The sequence below is a fragment of the Arachis ipaensis genome, chromosome B10, assembly GCF_000816755.2.
Source record: "Arachis ipaensis cultivar K30076 chromosome B10, Araip1.1, whole genome shotgun sequence".
NCBI classification, from domain to species: domain Eukaryota; kingdom Viridiplantae; phylum Streptophyta; class Magnoliopsida; order Fabales; family Fabaceae; genus Arachis; species Arachis ipaensis.
Window position 1 is genome coordinate 107288528 of NC_029794.2, and position 16410 is coordinate 107304937.

Sequence of the window (16410 nt, forward strand, 5' to 3'; positions counted from 1 at the left end):
AGATGCCTAATACAATAGTAAAAGGTCCTATTTATAATAAACTAGCTACTAGGGTTTACATGAGTAAGTAATTGATGCATAAATCCACTTTCTGGGCCTACTTGGTGTGTGCTTGGGCTGAGCTTGAGTGTTGTACGTGTAGAGGTCCTTCTTGGAGTTGAACGCCAGCTTTTGTGCCAGTTTGGGTGTTCAACTCTGGTTTTGGCTCCTTTTCTGGCGCTGGACGCCAGATTTGGGCAGAAAGCTGGCGTTGAACGCCAGTTTACGTTGTCTATTCTTGGCCAAAGTATGGATTATTAGGCCGCGTTTGTTTTCAGAGAGTACAAAAAATGAAAACTTAAAAAAATATTTGAAGCAGTCAAAAATTTTAATAAAAAAATATATAATAGTATTTATATTAAAATAAAAATTATAAATATATTTATTTTATTTTAAATTTATTATTAATATGTAAAAATACATATGGTTAAGATTAATAAAAAATAGATCTAAGTTTGATTAATAAAAAATTTTATTTAGGTTAATAAGCCAGATTAATTTTAAATAAAAAATCAGTTTTAAAAAAGAATCCGTTTTTATATGAAAAAAAATTTTAAGATTAATTATAGAAAAAAAAGAAGGGATAATAGTGGAATAATAAAAAATATCTATGGATAAAAAGAAAAACAAAATTTATAAAAAGTCCGTGTCCACTCTTCTAAATCCCGTGTCCATCATTGTCCTTCGTAGAAGAGTGGACACAAAAATATAAAAAACTGTCTCGGAGACAATGTGTTCCGTGTCCATGTCTCTGCTTCCAAACACGTTTTAAACATGTACTGTCCATGTCTCTGTGTTCTGTCTCTGAAAACAAATGCTACCTTATATATTGCTGGAAAGCCCTGGATGTCTACTTTCCAACGCAATTGGAAGCGCGCCATTTCGAGTTCTGTAGCTCCAGAAAATCCATTTTGAGTGCAGGGAGGTCAGAATCCAACAGCATCAGCAGTCCTTCTTCAACCTCTGAATCTGATTTCTGCTCAAGTCCCTCAATTTCAGCCAGAAAATACCTGAAATCACAGAAAAACACACAAACTCATAGTAAAGTCCAGAAATGTGAATTTAACATAAAAACTAATGAAAACATCCCTAAAAGTAACTAGATCCTACTAAAAACATACTAAAAATAATGCCAAAAAGCGTATAAATTATCCGCTCATCAAGCAGTTGGAGCTCACATAGAGAGAGATACCCTGATCGACGAGGAGAGGCCGATTACAAAGAAGGGTATGGATTACGCTAAGGAGCCCGTGCAAGGACCGCAGCAGGAGCCAGTTCCACCGCCTCCACAGGATCTTCTAGAGATACCTCAGGGGATGTACTTCCCTCCCTGTGACTACTAGGATCAATTGACCACATCTTTGGGGGAGCTGACATCATCAGTTGATCAGCTAAGGTTGGAGCATCAGGACCAATCTGCTTTCCTCCATCAGATGATGGAAGATCAAAGGAGAATGGTAAAGGAGCAGAGGAGGCAAGGGCGTGATATTGAGGAGCTTAAACGCTCCAGAGGATTCTTCAGAGGGAGCAGCAGCCACCATCACTGAGGTAGTTTAGTTTCACTCTCCCTATTTTTATTTTTCCTTTGTTTTTCTAGTGTTTCAGTGTATTACCTGCTTTCTATTCTAGTTTGCATGATCACCCTTAGGATTTTTTTGCTTTATCGTTTAGTAGTTTATTTTTGAAAAATTTTCAAGGTGTCTTATGTATTACGCATCAATCTTAAAAGAAAAAAAAATCTATTGAAAAAAAAGTAGTAAAACGCATGAGATCTTGAGTTATATTATGAGTTATTCTAGTTGCTTTGATGTGGTGGCCTTATCTCTATATCTGAATGTATAAATTAACTATGCATGTTTGATATTGGAGCTGAGTATATTGGTTCTTGAGGAATATAAATTCAGAGAAATATTATTGATTCTCTAAAACAAGAAAAAAGATTGATTCTTGAAGCAAAAGAAACAACAAAGAGTTAAAAAGAAAGAAAAATCAAAAGAATAGGTCCAAGGCTTTGAGCATCAATGGTTAGGAGGGTCAAAACTAATCTCAAGCTCAAAAGAGTGATTTTTCCTAACCATATGCTTGTGGTATGAAAGTGTCAAGTGACCTTTGAGACTGAACACTTAAAGTCATGACCCAATGCTGTTACAAAGTATGCCTAAGGCTCTGAGCACCACTGTCTGGGAGAAAAAGCAAGGAAAAATTTGAACCCAAGAGGTTCCCCAGTTAAGTGCTTGTAGTGTTTATGTATCAAGTTAAGCTTGAAAACAAAACGCTTAGGGTCACGGCTAGGCTCAAAGGTGCAAAGCACTAAACAAAAGAAAATCTGTGTTCAAGAATCAACTAGAGCCTAAAGAAGAGAATCAATAATACCATCCGAGTTCTAGTTCTAAAGGACATCAATATTTTCGAGCTTCAAAGGATAGTGAGATGCCAAAGCTATTCAGAAATAGAGTGTCATTGGCTCTATTCAGTAATTAGACCTAAGCTTAAATGACAACTCTACTCTTGTGTGTTTTCTCTTCCTTGGTCCTATATTATTTTTGGTTGCTTGAGGACAAGCAACAGTTTACCTTTTGTGTTGTGATGCGTGAGCATCTTATACCCTTTTTCTTGTTATTTTTATATTGTTTTGAGTTAGATTTATTTACTTTTACTTGTTTTTTAGTGCAAAAATCACCTTTGGATGCTACTTTGAGTTTTTTTTTATGGTTTTAGGTAAAATTCAGAGTAGTTTGAAGGAGTCTGAAGCAAGAAAGGAAAATGCTGGCAGCACCCTCCCTGGGCGCTGAATGCCCACTTGGCGTTTGGCGCCAGTAGAGGGCACAAACCAGTAATGTTATACTCCTTCTCTAGCGTCTCACGCCCATTCTTGAAGTTAAACGCCAGCAGCAGCCCGTTTTACACCTCTTTGGGCCTCCAAGTGGATTTAGCACTTGTTAATTTTATTTTATTTCCTTTTATAATTTCTATTTACAAATAATATCTTTTAGGTCCAGCATTTATTATTAGGTTAGTATTTAAAGGAAAAGATCACTTAGGTTTAGGATCTTCTTCCTTTCGCACTTTTTAGAACCCTGTTTTCTCTGTAAGTTATGAGCAACTAAACCTCCTGGTTAAGGTTAGGAGCTCTGTTTATTTCTATGGATTAGAACTATTATTCTTCTATTTTAATTAATATTTTGATTCTATTCTAAGGATTGTTTTCGTTTTTAATCTCATGAATTAGGTGGAATGAGAGTATGACCCTTTTCTACTTGAGTTCTTGTGATTCTCGAGAGAGTTATCTCGCTTGAACTAAAACCTGAAAACAAATTCCTCCTAAATTGCTAATTACATGAACTAATTGGGATATGTGACATAAAATCATGTTAGCTTTGGTAATTAGGGTTTTTGTGGCGTTAAACTAGTTTTCTGAATTTAACCTTCTAATTGGAATTGAGTGACCACGAGAGTGGCGTTTGATGAGGATTAGAGGAGCTTAAATCGCTAAGAGATTAGGGTTTAATCACTTATGATTTGCCATATAATGAATCATTCATTGTCAAAATAGCTAGTAAGACATTTTTATCCGGAAAAAGTAAACATCTCCAAAACCTTAATCAATTTCTCATCATCGTTTTACACTAAACCCTTTAATTGCTTTCTTTATTTTCTTGTTCACTTGTTTATGCGTTTACAACAACACAACTCTTTTTACTATTTGCCTAACTAAGTCCAACAAGACGACCATTGCTTGCGCAGTCCAACAATCCTCGTGGGATCGACCCTCACTCACCTGAGGTATTACTTGGATGACCCGGTGCACTTGCCGGTTAAGTTGTGCGAGTTCTAATTTCACGCACCATCGCACCTCTGTCGTGCAAGATCAACAACTAACACTTTTCCACAAGGCATTTTGTGCACCTCAAACACCTCGCTTCTTCTATCAAACCGGTGCACAACGATGTTTCCTGCACACTGCATGTTTGCCTCTATCCGCTGAGTGGCAAACTTTGAGAAAGTAAATCCAGCATGCTTGCACTGGTAAGCCTCAGTACTCTTATGTGTAAATAACTCGTTCAACCGATAATATGTTGCTCGGACTAGCGTCAAGATAGGAAGATTTTGAGCACCCTTCAACACCGAATTAATGCACTTGACATGGTTCGTCGTCATGTGACCCTATCGATGTCCCTCGTCAAATGCCAACACCCACTGAGGATATTCGATGTTGTCACACCAATGAACATATGCCTCGCCTCGTTCTTGCAACCTCCTGTAGTTGACGTTGTACTCCTCCACTGTCCTTGAATACCCAATATTGACCACAAACTTTTGCAGGTATGGAACCTTGAATTCCCTCAAGAAGTTGCTACCAATGTGCCAAATATAAAACATCCACCATACTCTCGGACGTTTCCAATCACCTCCGCTACGATCTACTGCGGCTCGGATTGACTCACGATGATAAGAGATTATACCCACGCATCTTTTCTTACAACATGTGTTCGTAAATTACTGAGAAAAAAGTGTCACGCATCAGCAGTCTCACCCTCTATAATGGCAAAAGCAATCGGTACAATATTTTTATTCCCATCTTGCGCAATTGTAACCAAAAGACAACCTTTATATTTTCCGTATAAGTAGGTCCTGTCAACCTGAACCAGCGGCTTGAAATATTTGAAAGCTCTTATGCATGTATGGAAACTCAGGAATACCCGATGAAGTATCTAAACACCGTCCACCTCTTGACTCCCGTTATACAGAGGTCGTGTTTGTATTTGGACTTGTGAACCAGGCATCTTCTGAACTATTGCCTAGAACCACAATGGTAAAGTTTGGTAAGAATATTCCCATCCACCGAAAACCTTGGCTATCGACTTCTACTTTACCAGCCAAGCCTTCCGGCAACTAATAGTGTAGTTGAATCTTGCCTGGACTTTATAAAATTGACCTTTATGGATGGGTCGGATTCAACCAATGGCTTCATAGCTTCAGCAATCGTGTCCAAGTCTAACTTGGAGTGATCCCGTGAGATCGTTCCCATGGAACACGTGTGCCTCCCGTTGTTTCTCCGAATCTTCCAACAGACTTTCTTCTGTATCAAGCTGGCTCGGGTAAGCCAGTCGCACCCACGTCCATAAGTCTTGCACTTTGCATAGAACGTCTGTGGTTCGGATTCATAAACAACGTAATCAACTCCTCTAGAGATAGTGTAACTCCGAATTGCCGCAATGACTGATTTTCTTGAACCGTATTCCATTCTGATTCTAAACTCTCCATCCTCAGGATCAGCAACACCTATAAGAAAATAAATTTGTCACTCATCGATCCGCTAAAACAAAATCAAGTAAACATACTACCCACTGCTCACGTACCTATGTTTGCATATTCAGGAAACTCTGGTGTATGCATGGCGTCAAGATCCAAGCTACGCATAAAAGGTGGAACGTCCATCGGTTGACTAACCACGACTGGAATCACTAAAGTTTCTGCCACTGCATCACCTCCCCCATTGCCGTCCTCATCCTCATCACCGGCTTCATACGTAGCTTCAAACTCCTCATCGCTATCATCGTTCATTCCCAAGTACGCCTCAGCTTTGTCATCTGGCACATCTACGTCATATTGAACCTCATCTGTAGCAATATGCTCAAACTCAACGTATAACTTAATCTTCGGGTGTTGCACCTGAGTTTGCTAGTGAATATGAAACATCCGCTGAATACTAATTTTGTCGACGATTGGCATATCCTCAAACTGTATTAGGCCGCCAAATACGACAACTGGACTCCTATAGAGAATGTTGGTCACCCTCTTTAAAATATCAGCCTCTATGCTTTGACAGAGCCCAAACTGTAGTTCCGCGAATGTTATTTTGCACAGAACCACAAACGAAAACATATTCTCATAAGCAAAGCTCGCACTCTCATATGTATTTCGTACGACTTCACTATTGTGATAAACCACTATATTTGCAGTGCCCTCTATCGTACCAACCCTGGAGAAAAATATTTCTCTCACAATTAAGCAAAATAGTTACGAACTTTGGTTTTTATAGATAGAAGACTCATCTCGCAGGCTACGTGTTGGAACGCCATCCAACCAGCGTCTGCCACGTGTGAAACACATTACCTGTATGGTGAAGGGATGAGTGCCACATGGCAACATATTACCTGCGTGTTGTGTGCGATTCTGACACGTGTCCAATATATTAGTTGTGTGCTGAGTCAACACATTACCTGCATATTGTATTTGTATATTTGCACTGTCCATCCACAGTATATACACCAAAAATTTCCATTTCCAGGTAAAACTGACCTCTAAATTCCATATTAAAATTCTTTAGCATTTGGAAGGAATATTTGTATTTCAATTCCATGGAAATTTACCTAGGCGAATGGCGAACAATGAGGCCCCTCGCACAAGAAACAGAAATTAATAAAAAAGAAAAAGGAAAAACCCCAATTAAAACCACATATATAAACAAAACCCTGGCCGCTTCTCACTCTCTTGGTAGTCCAAAGATTCAACGATTAGGAGTGCGAAGTTTCAAGTCTGTGTTCTTCTCACTTCCCTCTTTCCTTCCCTGGTAAGCTTCCTTTCTTCCCAAAACCCCAATCTTCGCGATACAATAAAACCTTCCATCTCTTCGTTGTCTTTTTTTTTCCTTCTCTGTTGTGGGTAAGCTCCGTCGAATAATTGTAATCGATGAATTTGCAATGTGGCTGTTGGTGTTGTTATTAGGGTTCCACTGTGCCGATGAATTTTGTTCTCAGAAAGGGACCGTCTTCATCCATTGTGGGTTTCCAGTTCCATTTTACCTTCATGAACCGGGGAAGGCTTCGCTGTTCTCGCAATTTCTTTCGCCACTGGACTTGACGCTTCGCACCCTCGATTCTTTTAGGGTTATTTAATTCCGTTCATCATTCTCTAGTTAAATTTCTCGTCTTTTTTATTTTTTATTTTTATTTTTAATTGGGAGTACCTACAAAGTTGGTTTCTTTCTTCACTGCTGGTGAAGTGGTTCTTTGTTGTTGGATTGTTTGATTTAAGGGAAGTTGTTAGATTCTGAAGGTTTTACTATTTAAGCTTTCTTTATTCTTCTGCGATGGCCGCAATGAAGTCAATTCCAGGGTACCGGTTTCATCCAACCGATGTTGAGCTGGTTCAGTACTTTCTGAAAAGGAAGGTGATGGGGAAGAGATTCCCTTGTGATGTGATTGCTGAACTTGATATATACAAATATCCGCCGTGGGATCTACCAGGTTTGCACTCTGGTTTCATTTGATTTAGTAGAGTTCTGTGTTCGTCATAGCTGTTTTTAACTTGATGATATTTTTTCAGATCATTCTCTGCTTAAAACTGGAGATTTAGAATGGTACTTCTTTTGCCCTCGAGGGAAGAAGTATTCGAGCGGAGGGAGGATGAATAGGGCCACAGAATGTGGGTACTGGAAGACTACTGGCAAGGATAGATCCGTCGAGAACAAGAAGCTTGTTGTGGGCATGATAAAGACTCTGGTGTTTCACAATGGTAAAGCACCCAAGGGAGATCGAACTGATTGGGTTTTGCATGAATACCGACTTCAAGATAAGGACCTTGCTGATAAGGGTGTTCAACAGGTAACTACTGATTTCTCATTCATGAAAATTAAGTGTATTTCTACTTTGGTGAGACTAAGGAAATATATGTCGAAATATATGCTGCTAATTATTGTTATCGGTTAGTGTTTGTGCTTTTCTGCCCATATGGGGATAACTAGGAATCTAGGATTGTTGTTATTTATGTTGTTATCGTCTTATGTTTCACTAGAAGCTATGCTCTTAGCTGATGAGCATATTTTAATACACGAGGATTAGTGGATTACAGAATTCTGCTGAATTGCACGCGTTGCAACCTCTATTGTTGGTAATGGCTTCTATGTAGATTGTCTTTTCATGTTAAGCCTGATGCCATAAACTGATTTTTAGCAGTATACATATGCCTGGTGCTTAAGCTTTATGGTATATAATGGCTAGCTTTACTTAATATAATTTTACTGTATGTCTGACTAGTTTAGCATCTCTTGTGAGACTGTTTATGGTATTTGCTTATTTTGTCTTGTATTTTTGTGCTTGTTTTTCTGGTGTGTTTATTTTAATTAGTTCTAATTGTTTACGTTTTTCTCAGGATTCTTATGTGATATGTAAAGTGTTCCAAAAGGATGGTCCTGGTCCTAGGAATGGTGCACAATACGGAAGGCCATTTAATGAGGAAGACTGGGATAAAGAGGATGAAATTGACTGTGTAGAATCTGCACCTGTTGCTGCTCTACCTGCTGCAGTTCCTATACAACCCGCTTCATGTCATAGCTCTGTTGTGAATAACGTGAATCTCTCTGTGAGTGAATGCTATGGGTTGACCTCTGTTTCGTGTTTAACAGGGCCAATGCCTTCTTGCTCAGCACATCCTTCAGCTCCAAGTAATCAAGTTGATGGTGATATTACACCAGTGCCTGGTTCCGCCATAGAAGATAACATAATGGCTCCTACTGAGAACACCACAACTGAAGTATGCAATCTATTTATTCTTATTTATGCCTGCACAATATTTTGGGGGAATTTGACTAGATTGTTTTTCTTTTCATGCTTGTTTCCATCTAATCTATGACATCTCTTCTACAGTTTCCTTCCATCTCTTTCCCCATTTTGTGGAAACATATCTAGGACCTTGGTTTTTGGAATAACTGCATCTGTCGCATCCATTATTTTTAGTTTCAAACTCATGATGCTTTATTATTGTTGTTTTACTTTGTTCCATAAATGTTCTGAGCCTTCATTTCTTTTCTCTTGTTCTAATTTTGTAATTACAGAAGGTTGACAATCCTCCTGACATAAACAATGCTGAAGGAACACCTTGCTTTGATCCCAATGAGATTTTTGGGGGTCTGGGTGACCTTGATGGTTTGTTCGAAATGGGTGGAATTGGACATGGTTTTTCCTGCGGCCAAAATGGTGGATATACTGTGAATGAAATGCTTTCTGCGAGTGATGGGTTGCGTTTCCCTGATCCCCTGGACTACTTGGAGTTGGGTGACCTCGACACCCCATTGTTATGGGAGACTAATGAACAAGGAAATTGGAGCCAGGACAATAAATGAGGCTTCAAAATTTGACGAAGCATCAACATGAGGTTGGTAGAAGAACCGTTGCCGTGTGTTGCTGATCTTGATTGTCTTTCCATTCTCATTTATAAACTCTACTGAAGCATATATTCTGTACAAACATTCCTTTCTGTAATAAGCTAACACATGATAGCAGTTGATAAAATCTTTAGTGTTAGTTCTATTTACTAGGTTGGATTAATCATTAGCCTCACAAATTTTCTTCGGATATTTTCTGAGTTGTGTTTGTTAGAGTGAGTTTTCAACATCTATTACGTTGAAATCTATGCATGTCTTTCGTAGTAATATCAAATGATGGAAGTTGACACATTTAACCCTAAACTTCTAGTATTCTCAATTTTGTTTTATTGGAGAACGGTTAGTTGATGAGGGAACTGTGATAGGCCTTTGCCCCTTTACTTTTCGTCGCGCTGGAAAGTACGTTATCTAAACCAGTATAGCTTGATCTTGTAAGGTCTTTTCGTGATTTATATAGAGATCGACTAAATCCCATTATTAGAAAGATTTTGTGATAACTAGTAGATTTAGAATTGAACATAAAACTAGCACTATGAATTTTTTGTACATGATTTTTAAAATTTAGTTTTATAGTTAGTTAAAAACAATATAATTATCATAATTAAATCCTAAAATATAATATAATGTTAATAATATAATAATGAATTATATATATATATATATATATTGAAGTATTTGCTTAAAATAATTAACTAATAAATTAATTATTATTTAAAAAAATTAGAAACTTAAATTTTATAGTTTAAACAAGTAGAAATAATTAAAATATGAATTTTGACACTAATTTAAAAATTTTTGGCATAAAAATAGGCAAACGGGCCGAACCTGTTGGACCGAACCTAAGATCCAACCTATAAACTCCCAAAATTGGTTTTCTTCATCATTTTTTCACTTTGAATAGGTTGCAAAAGAGAGAATTGTCCATAACTTTCAATCCAGAGCTCCGATTGACGTGCCGTCAACGGCCAAGTGTTCGTATCGGAATTCTCTTCAATTCTATCGAACAAATTGGTAAGAAACTTGCATTTCTCGTCAAGTTCTTCCTCTCCTCAAATTCATGGGTTTTGAGTTTGAATATTCAGGAATTGAATGGTTTTTATGGTTTAGGTGAACTCTAACAGTGGATAATCATTCGATTTTGTCCAATTGATTCATGGGTAGGGTAAGAAACTGTTAAACCCTTGTGAATCATTGAATTAGTGAATCCTCTAATGATTGTAGTGCTATTGTGTGGATTAGATGGTATTTTTGTTGATTTGGAGTTCAATTTGAAGTTCAATTTGACAGTTTGGAACGAAATTTGGGTGATTAAGCTTGGGAAATTGACGTTTAGAAGCTTGAAGTTTGTGTAAGGAGAGGTTTTTGAGGTGTTTCGAGCTTAGGGAGGAATTGGTCAAGGTATAGTTTTGGTTTTTCGTAGTTAATGTTTAATGTCATGTGAAAACTTAGACTAGAGGACCATAAGATAGGAATGAATTAAATGAATTATTGATGGATTGTGAATATGGTTTATGATGTGTGTATAAGGATAAATGAATTTGTATGTGTTGGATTATGACTTTGATGGGTATAAAATAATGACGATAGTTGATGTGTTGAGGATTGATGGTGAGCTTGAATGGATTGGTTGAGAGATGTGAAAGTCGATTTTGTAAGTGGTTGCTATTGAAGTTGGTTGATTTTTTTGAAAAAGATTTAATATTGGAATTGGTTTGATTTTGAAATAATTTGATATTAGGAATGATTTAAATGACTAAGAGGTGCTTGGTTTGGTGGTTGGGACCCTTGAAGAGTGGCGAAAGTCCGATTTTTAGAAGAGATGCTGCCGAAATTTTTATGAAAATTGGAGGGTTCGTTTAAAGTGGTTATTTAGAAAAATTTGGGTTTAGGGATTTTATGATTTGATTTTCAGTTATTAAGAAAATGATTACGTTTTGAGTTTGATTTATTTAAAAAATAATGAATTAAGTTGAGTATGAATTTTTGATGAATGATGATGATATTGAGACTAATTGTCGATCCTCTGTCGCAAGATGTGACTGGACACTTTAACTCCTCGAGCTCCCCCATGGGCATGCATATATATTGAATTTGAGCTTGGGTTGTCTCACCCATGAAATATTAAATTATTGAGTTTGACGTTTGACTCCATAGAATATTATTGAGTTTGGAGTTTGACGCCATGGATATTATTTTTGAGCTTGGGGATACGCGCACAGAGAAACTGCCCAATAGTTAACTACTAGGACGTGTCGATTTGACTGTATAACCGACAGATAAGACTTATCAGCCATAGGACAGACATACATCATATGCATTTATTTGTGTTTGCTTGAGTGTACATTGTTTTCACTTGCTTAACTGCTTAACTCTGCTTTTCTGTTACTTGTTGTAATTGCACCTCTATCTTGTTTTCTTTACTTGAGGTGTGAGGGGCCCGGGAGGGGGGGGGTGTTCCACCGGTGATTCGAAAGATTGGAGAAGATAGAAAGTAGAGTGTTAGGTTAAAGTTAGATTCAGAACTTGGAATACCTTAGATAATTTACTTAATTTCTGGTTTAGTTGAATCTTTAAGCTGAAATCTGAGTGTCGGAGTTCTAGGAATGCCTCTAACTTTTCCGAGACCTTTTATATTAACTATGCGGACACCTTTACCATGCTGAGAACCTCCGATTCTCATTCCATACATATTTCTATTATTTTTCAGATACAGGTCGAGAGACACCTCGTTGAGCGTCTGGAGACCCTCCTTACAAGCGAAGAACTATCTTTTGGGCCATTATATTTTGTTTTAAGCTATGTATATATGCTTATAGAATCTCTGCATGTATATTTTGTATTTTGTCCCTCCTAGAGGTTGACTTGGAGAAATAAGTGTTTATTCTGTAGTTTGAGTTATATTTTGGGTTGTATAAATATATATATATATATACTCTAGTCGGCCTTAGCTTCGCGTCTTAGAGTCTTAGATTCACGGATTGAGTTCGGAGCTAGTTATCTGTATTTTGGAATTCTGATCCATATAGTTATGTTTTTAATCTTCTTTTCAATCTTGCTTATCCATCTATGCTTATCTTTCGTGAGTGATATACTTTTCTGTTTGTATTTTGTATGACTTCTCTTTTAAGGCTCTTAGTTATAAATTCTTTCAATTATATTATATAAGTATTTTTATTTTTATTTTTAGAGATCGTACCGCCTCACCACTTCTGATTTACGTCCTAGGCATAAAGCTCTGTATGGAGGATGTTACAGTACATCGCCTAGGGTGTACATGGCTTGGGTAAAGCCGGGTTTGTCTTCACTCGAATTCGACCTTAAATAATAATCGGGTCTATTTTTGAAACCTTTATCAAGTCCTAAACCCAGTGAAAGCAGACTACTTTCGGGCCACACTAGAACCAGGTCTAAATCGGTGAAGTTTGGGTTTTGATAAACTTTATGTCAAAAAATTATAACACTTATTTATAAAGAAGAAAAAAAATATACTTGTTATCAAGAAGTTGATATCCATATTTAAACTTGAATTTATTCATAAATTCTAATTTCGTGCTTCTTTGATCTATTTTTAAATTCAACTAAGTGTGATTAAAAATAAAACAATAAGCTTATAATCAAGATAACATAATATTGGAATTAATTTAAAACATATATATCTTTTTTAGTCTTCTTAAAGTGCACAAGGAGCCAAGTGAGGCCGGTTTCGCATTGATCCGGACTCGACTCTAAATAATAATCGAACCTATTTTTGAGACTCTTATCCGACCCTAGACCCTTCGAGTCTGACTGGCCCTTCAGTCCCGGCCAGGTACATCCCTAACATCACTTACACTAAGTTACAAAATATAAAATTATTATACATCAAATTAATTTAAATATGTTTTCAGTAATTTCTCTTAACATCATTGAATATGAAATGACTTCACTTATAATTCTATCTCAAATAAAAGATTTATAAAAATTTAACATATAAGTTGTTGATTCATAAAATAAAATATAAAAGCAAAATAATATATTATAATAGAATGAAAGACAAATAAACAATAAAACAATTTTTTTGGTTAAAAAATAATCAAATAATGATATTAAATTTATTATTAATTAAGAGAAAATACTACTATAAATTAGTCTAGTGTTTAATTTACTAAAAAAGCTTAAAAGTCCATATTTAATTTAAAAATATAAAAACAAATAATTTTAAAATATTTGATACCTACCTTAAAAATAAATTCCACAATTTCGGCACCAAAATAAAATCACAAGAGAATTAGCATACAAGACAGATAAAAATAGATGTTCACCACTTTGTACAAAGTTAAACAAACGAGAATAGCATGACCATGGCAACAGATGTGCTACAAGAATAGACCTTTCTAAGGTACAGCAACGAGTTTTCTTTTTTTATGAGGATTTCTTGGAGGCCTCATTAGGACCTAGGCCATTAAGAAAATATTAATAAATTAAATTAAAAATAATACAAAAACCTCCTAGAAAATTCGATACTATTTAGGCATCAATCAACTAATACAATGATCATATTCATATAGAGTTCATCTACTTTATTCAGTGTACATAGCTTAGAATTTCTCACCTAATTGCAACTCTTTACAGAGTAGACAGAAGTAAACATCACAAGCATCAGTATTCTTTTTTTCTTTACCTTGATTCAATTTCATGAGTCTCAGAGCCCCTTAAAAATGATCTGCGCCACCATATCTGGAATGCCTTACTTAGATTTGGACACTCAGTACCATGCTTTGAGAAATACCGAAACCATTCCATAAACAGCATGTGTTGTTGCTTGAGGGGCAAAGTAAGAAGTGCCTGACCCATTGCCTCTTCCAATGCCTTCATATCAAGCCCCTTTTTGCATCTCTGCAGCCACCCAAAGTCCAACAGCATTGGTTTGAACCACGCCTGAAGAAGCCCCGACCTAGCTTCCAACCGACATTGTAGTTTTCTGGTGCCGATGGCGACAAACAATGTTGCTGACACTCGACTCAGTTCGTATCTTACCATGGGAGAGGCATCATCATGCAATTTAAGTAGCTGCTGCTGATTGGTCCATATATCAACAAAGTCTTCCGCCATTTGCCCATCAAACATGATTTCCAGCAACCAGTTGATGTTATCAACCTGTCTTGCGACGCGTTCGATCAAAGGCTTGTTCATATCTTTCTTCGGCAATGATTGTTCATGACGGTTGTCGTCAGATTTCCCCTCAAATAGGCTAACTAGAGAAGCGAGACACGAGTGGCAAACAGAATATAGATCCTCCTTGCTGAGGTCAACATGGTTCTTCTCATAGACCGAGCTTTTACTTAGAAGACCCTTTACTAGTGACTTAAGTTCGTTCCTTGCATTGGCATCTGCAGAACTGGTGATAGACCAAACGAGTTGCATTGCAACATTTGGCTGTGAATCTGCTGAATCATTCAAGTAGAATCTACCTAGGATGTCCCTGGTTGTCGTATCATCGAACTTGAATCTTGTGAACAAGCTCCTCAATTTCTCTTCTTCCTCTTCAGTCCAAGGAACAGCCTCAAGGTACTTCAAACAGGATAATACACCCCTTGTGAACTTGATGCCAGCAGCCACCTATAAACACAATCATAACAACCATGTAAGACAAATGCAATTATTCAAACACAAGCAAGATTGTTTCCATTAGAAAAATCAAAATGTTCAAATGCAAGTTCCAATTCTCCATTTTTCTTGCTTTTAATTTCATGCCACCCAATACTAAACCAGCTTATTCCCAAAACACTCAAAAAACCAAACCTACCATATACTAGCTGCAAATTAAATCATCAACAAAAACATACACAGAAATGAAGATAAAATATTTTACTAAAGGAAAAGAAAGTAACAACTACTTAGGTACCTCCAAAACGTCGATGGATCGAAAAACACCAATCTTAGCGAGCCTTTTGGTAACATCATCCTCGAACATGAGCTCAATGGTTTCTCTGAACAACCCCAAGTTATCGACCTCAGGAACCTCAATCCTGCACATTTTGCTACTACAGCCACTACCATTTGAAGTTGAACCTGAACCCTTCTTGTAATCACTTATCAAACCAGCAAAAACCTCGGAATTCGCGTACAGAACCACCGAATTCAGCTCCAAAACCATGCACCCACCATCCTTCCCTCTCAAACACATTCTCACGTCAAAAACACCGTCTTTAGTTCCTCCGCTGCCAGAACCCTCCTCTTCCACCACCGCAGGAGGCAGCGGAGGCGGTGTCGGTGCCCGGAAGCTCCGAGATCGCAACTTGGGCTCGGAATCGATGGCCGGAGAGGGGACGGGAGCGGCGGAATCGACGGCAGCGGGATCGGAGTCAATGGGGGATACTCTGCCGGGGGACAAGATCCTCCGAGGGTCGATCCGACCCGCCATTCTGGACCCGGATTTGGTGCTCTGGGGCGAGCTTGGGACCGAAAGATTCGGTTTTGAGAAGGTTTCAGACTTCCCCTGACGCGGTTTCGAGTAGTGGGTTGAAGAATAGAAGTTGTCGGGGCTCGACGGCGGAACGGCAAAGGAGCAGCACCATGTTCGCCGGCGCCGGCGATACGAACGGTCCATCGAAATGGGTTTCAAAAAACAGACAAAGGTCGAAAATTGAAGAGTTGTGACTGAATGGGTAAAGTGGGTGCTCTGTTTTTTATGTTTGGAGCTGCAGAGTGAGGAGCAGGAGCATCATATCATGGTCATGCTCTGTTAAATGTTTTAGTTGTTATTTTCTTTCCTTGGAACGGGTGTTATTTACTTACTTTCTTGGGAATTGTGTTTTTTTATTTTATGGGTGTTGTTTGGTTGTTTTTGTGTTCCGGTGAAGAAATTGAGGAAATAGTGCTTAGCATCTGCAAGCTGTGACCTTTTAATTAATCTGGTTTAGTGGTGTGGCTTAGGGTTGGGAGTTTTGTGATTCTGTTTGTATGAGTTGTAATGTTAGTTTGGAATTTAAGGAGGAAAAGAAAAGAGCGACCGAAGTGAGGGACAGATGATGATGAATGATGAAAAGTAGTACTACTCTATTACTGAGGTGGCCCCATCAATAGCATCGTTTTGGGGAATTGTTTTGTTATATTATAATATAAATATAAAAAAAAATCAATTTATGTATTTATGCTTTTTTGCCTTGTTTGTTGCTTGTTGGTCAGGGATGGCATAATCTCCTTTCGGACTCCATCCAATCATT

The 16410-nt window shown here is 37.6% G+C and overlaps 2 protein-coding genes and 1 long non-coding RNA gene across 4 annotated transcripts; 2 read left to right on the plus strand and 1 right to left on the minus strand.

The window, feature by feature from the left end:
* LOC107623165 (NAC domain-containing protein 82) lies at positions 6462–9508 on the plus strand. 2 transcript variants are annotated; one of them, XM_016325333.2, is made up of 5 exons: positions 6462–6613; positions 6769–7289; positions 7369–7646; positions 8194–8574; positions 8876–9508. In XM_016325333.2, the coding sequence occupies exons 2-5, from the start codon at positions 7133–7135 to the stop codon at positions 9161–9163; spliced, it is 1104 nt and encodes a 367-aa protein (XP_016180819.1). In that variant the 5' UTR covers positions 6462–6613; positions 6769–7132; the 3' UTR covers positions 9164–9508. The 2 variants fall into 2 exon arrangements, with proteins under 2 accessions (XP_016180819.1, XP_020970044.1); XM_021114385.1 differs by having other exon boundaries at positions 6525–7289.
* Positions 9948–12262, plus strand: LOC110267749. The gene is made up of 2 exons (XR_002355650.1): positions 9948–10216; positions 11913–12262. It is a non-coding gene; the product is annotated as an uncharacterized LOC110267749 (long non-coding RNA).
* On the minus strand, positions 13510–16215 carry LOC107623616 (BTB/POZ domain-containing protein At2g13690). Its single transcript, XM_016325947.2, has 2 exons — positions 15090–16215; positions 13510–14803 (listed from the first exon to the last, which is right to left on the minus strand). Exons 1-2 carry the CDS (start codon positions 15792–15794, stop codon positions 13862–13864), a joined length of 1647 nt encoding a protein of 548 aa, XP_016181433.1. The 5' UTR covers positions 15795–16215; the 3' UTR covers positions 13510–13861.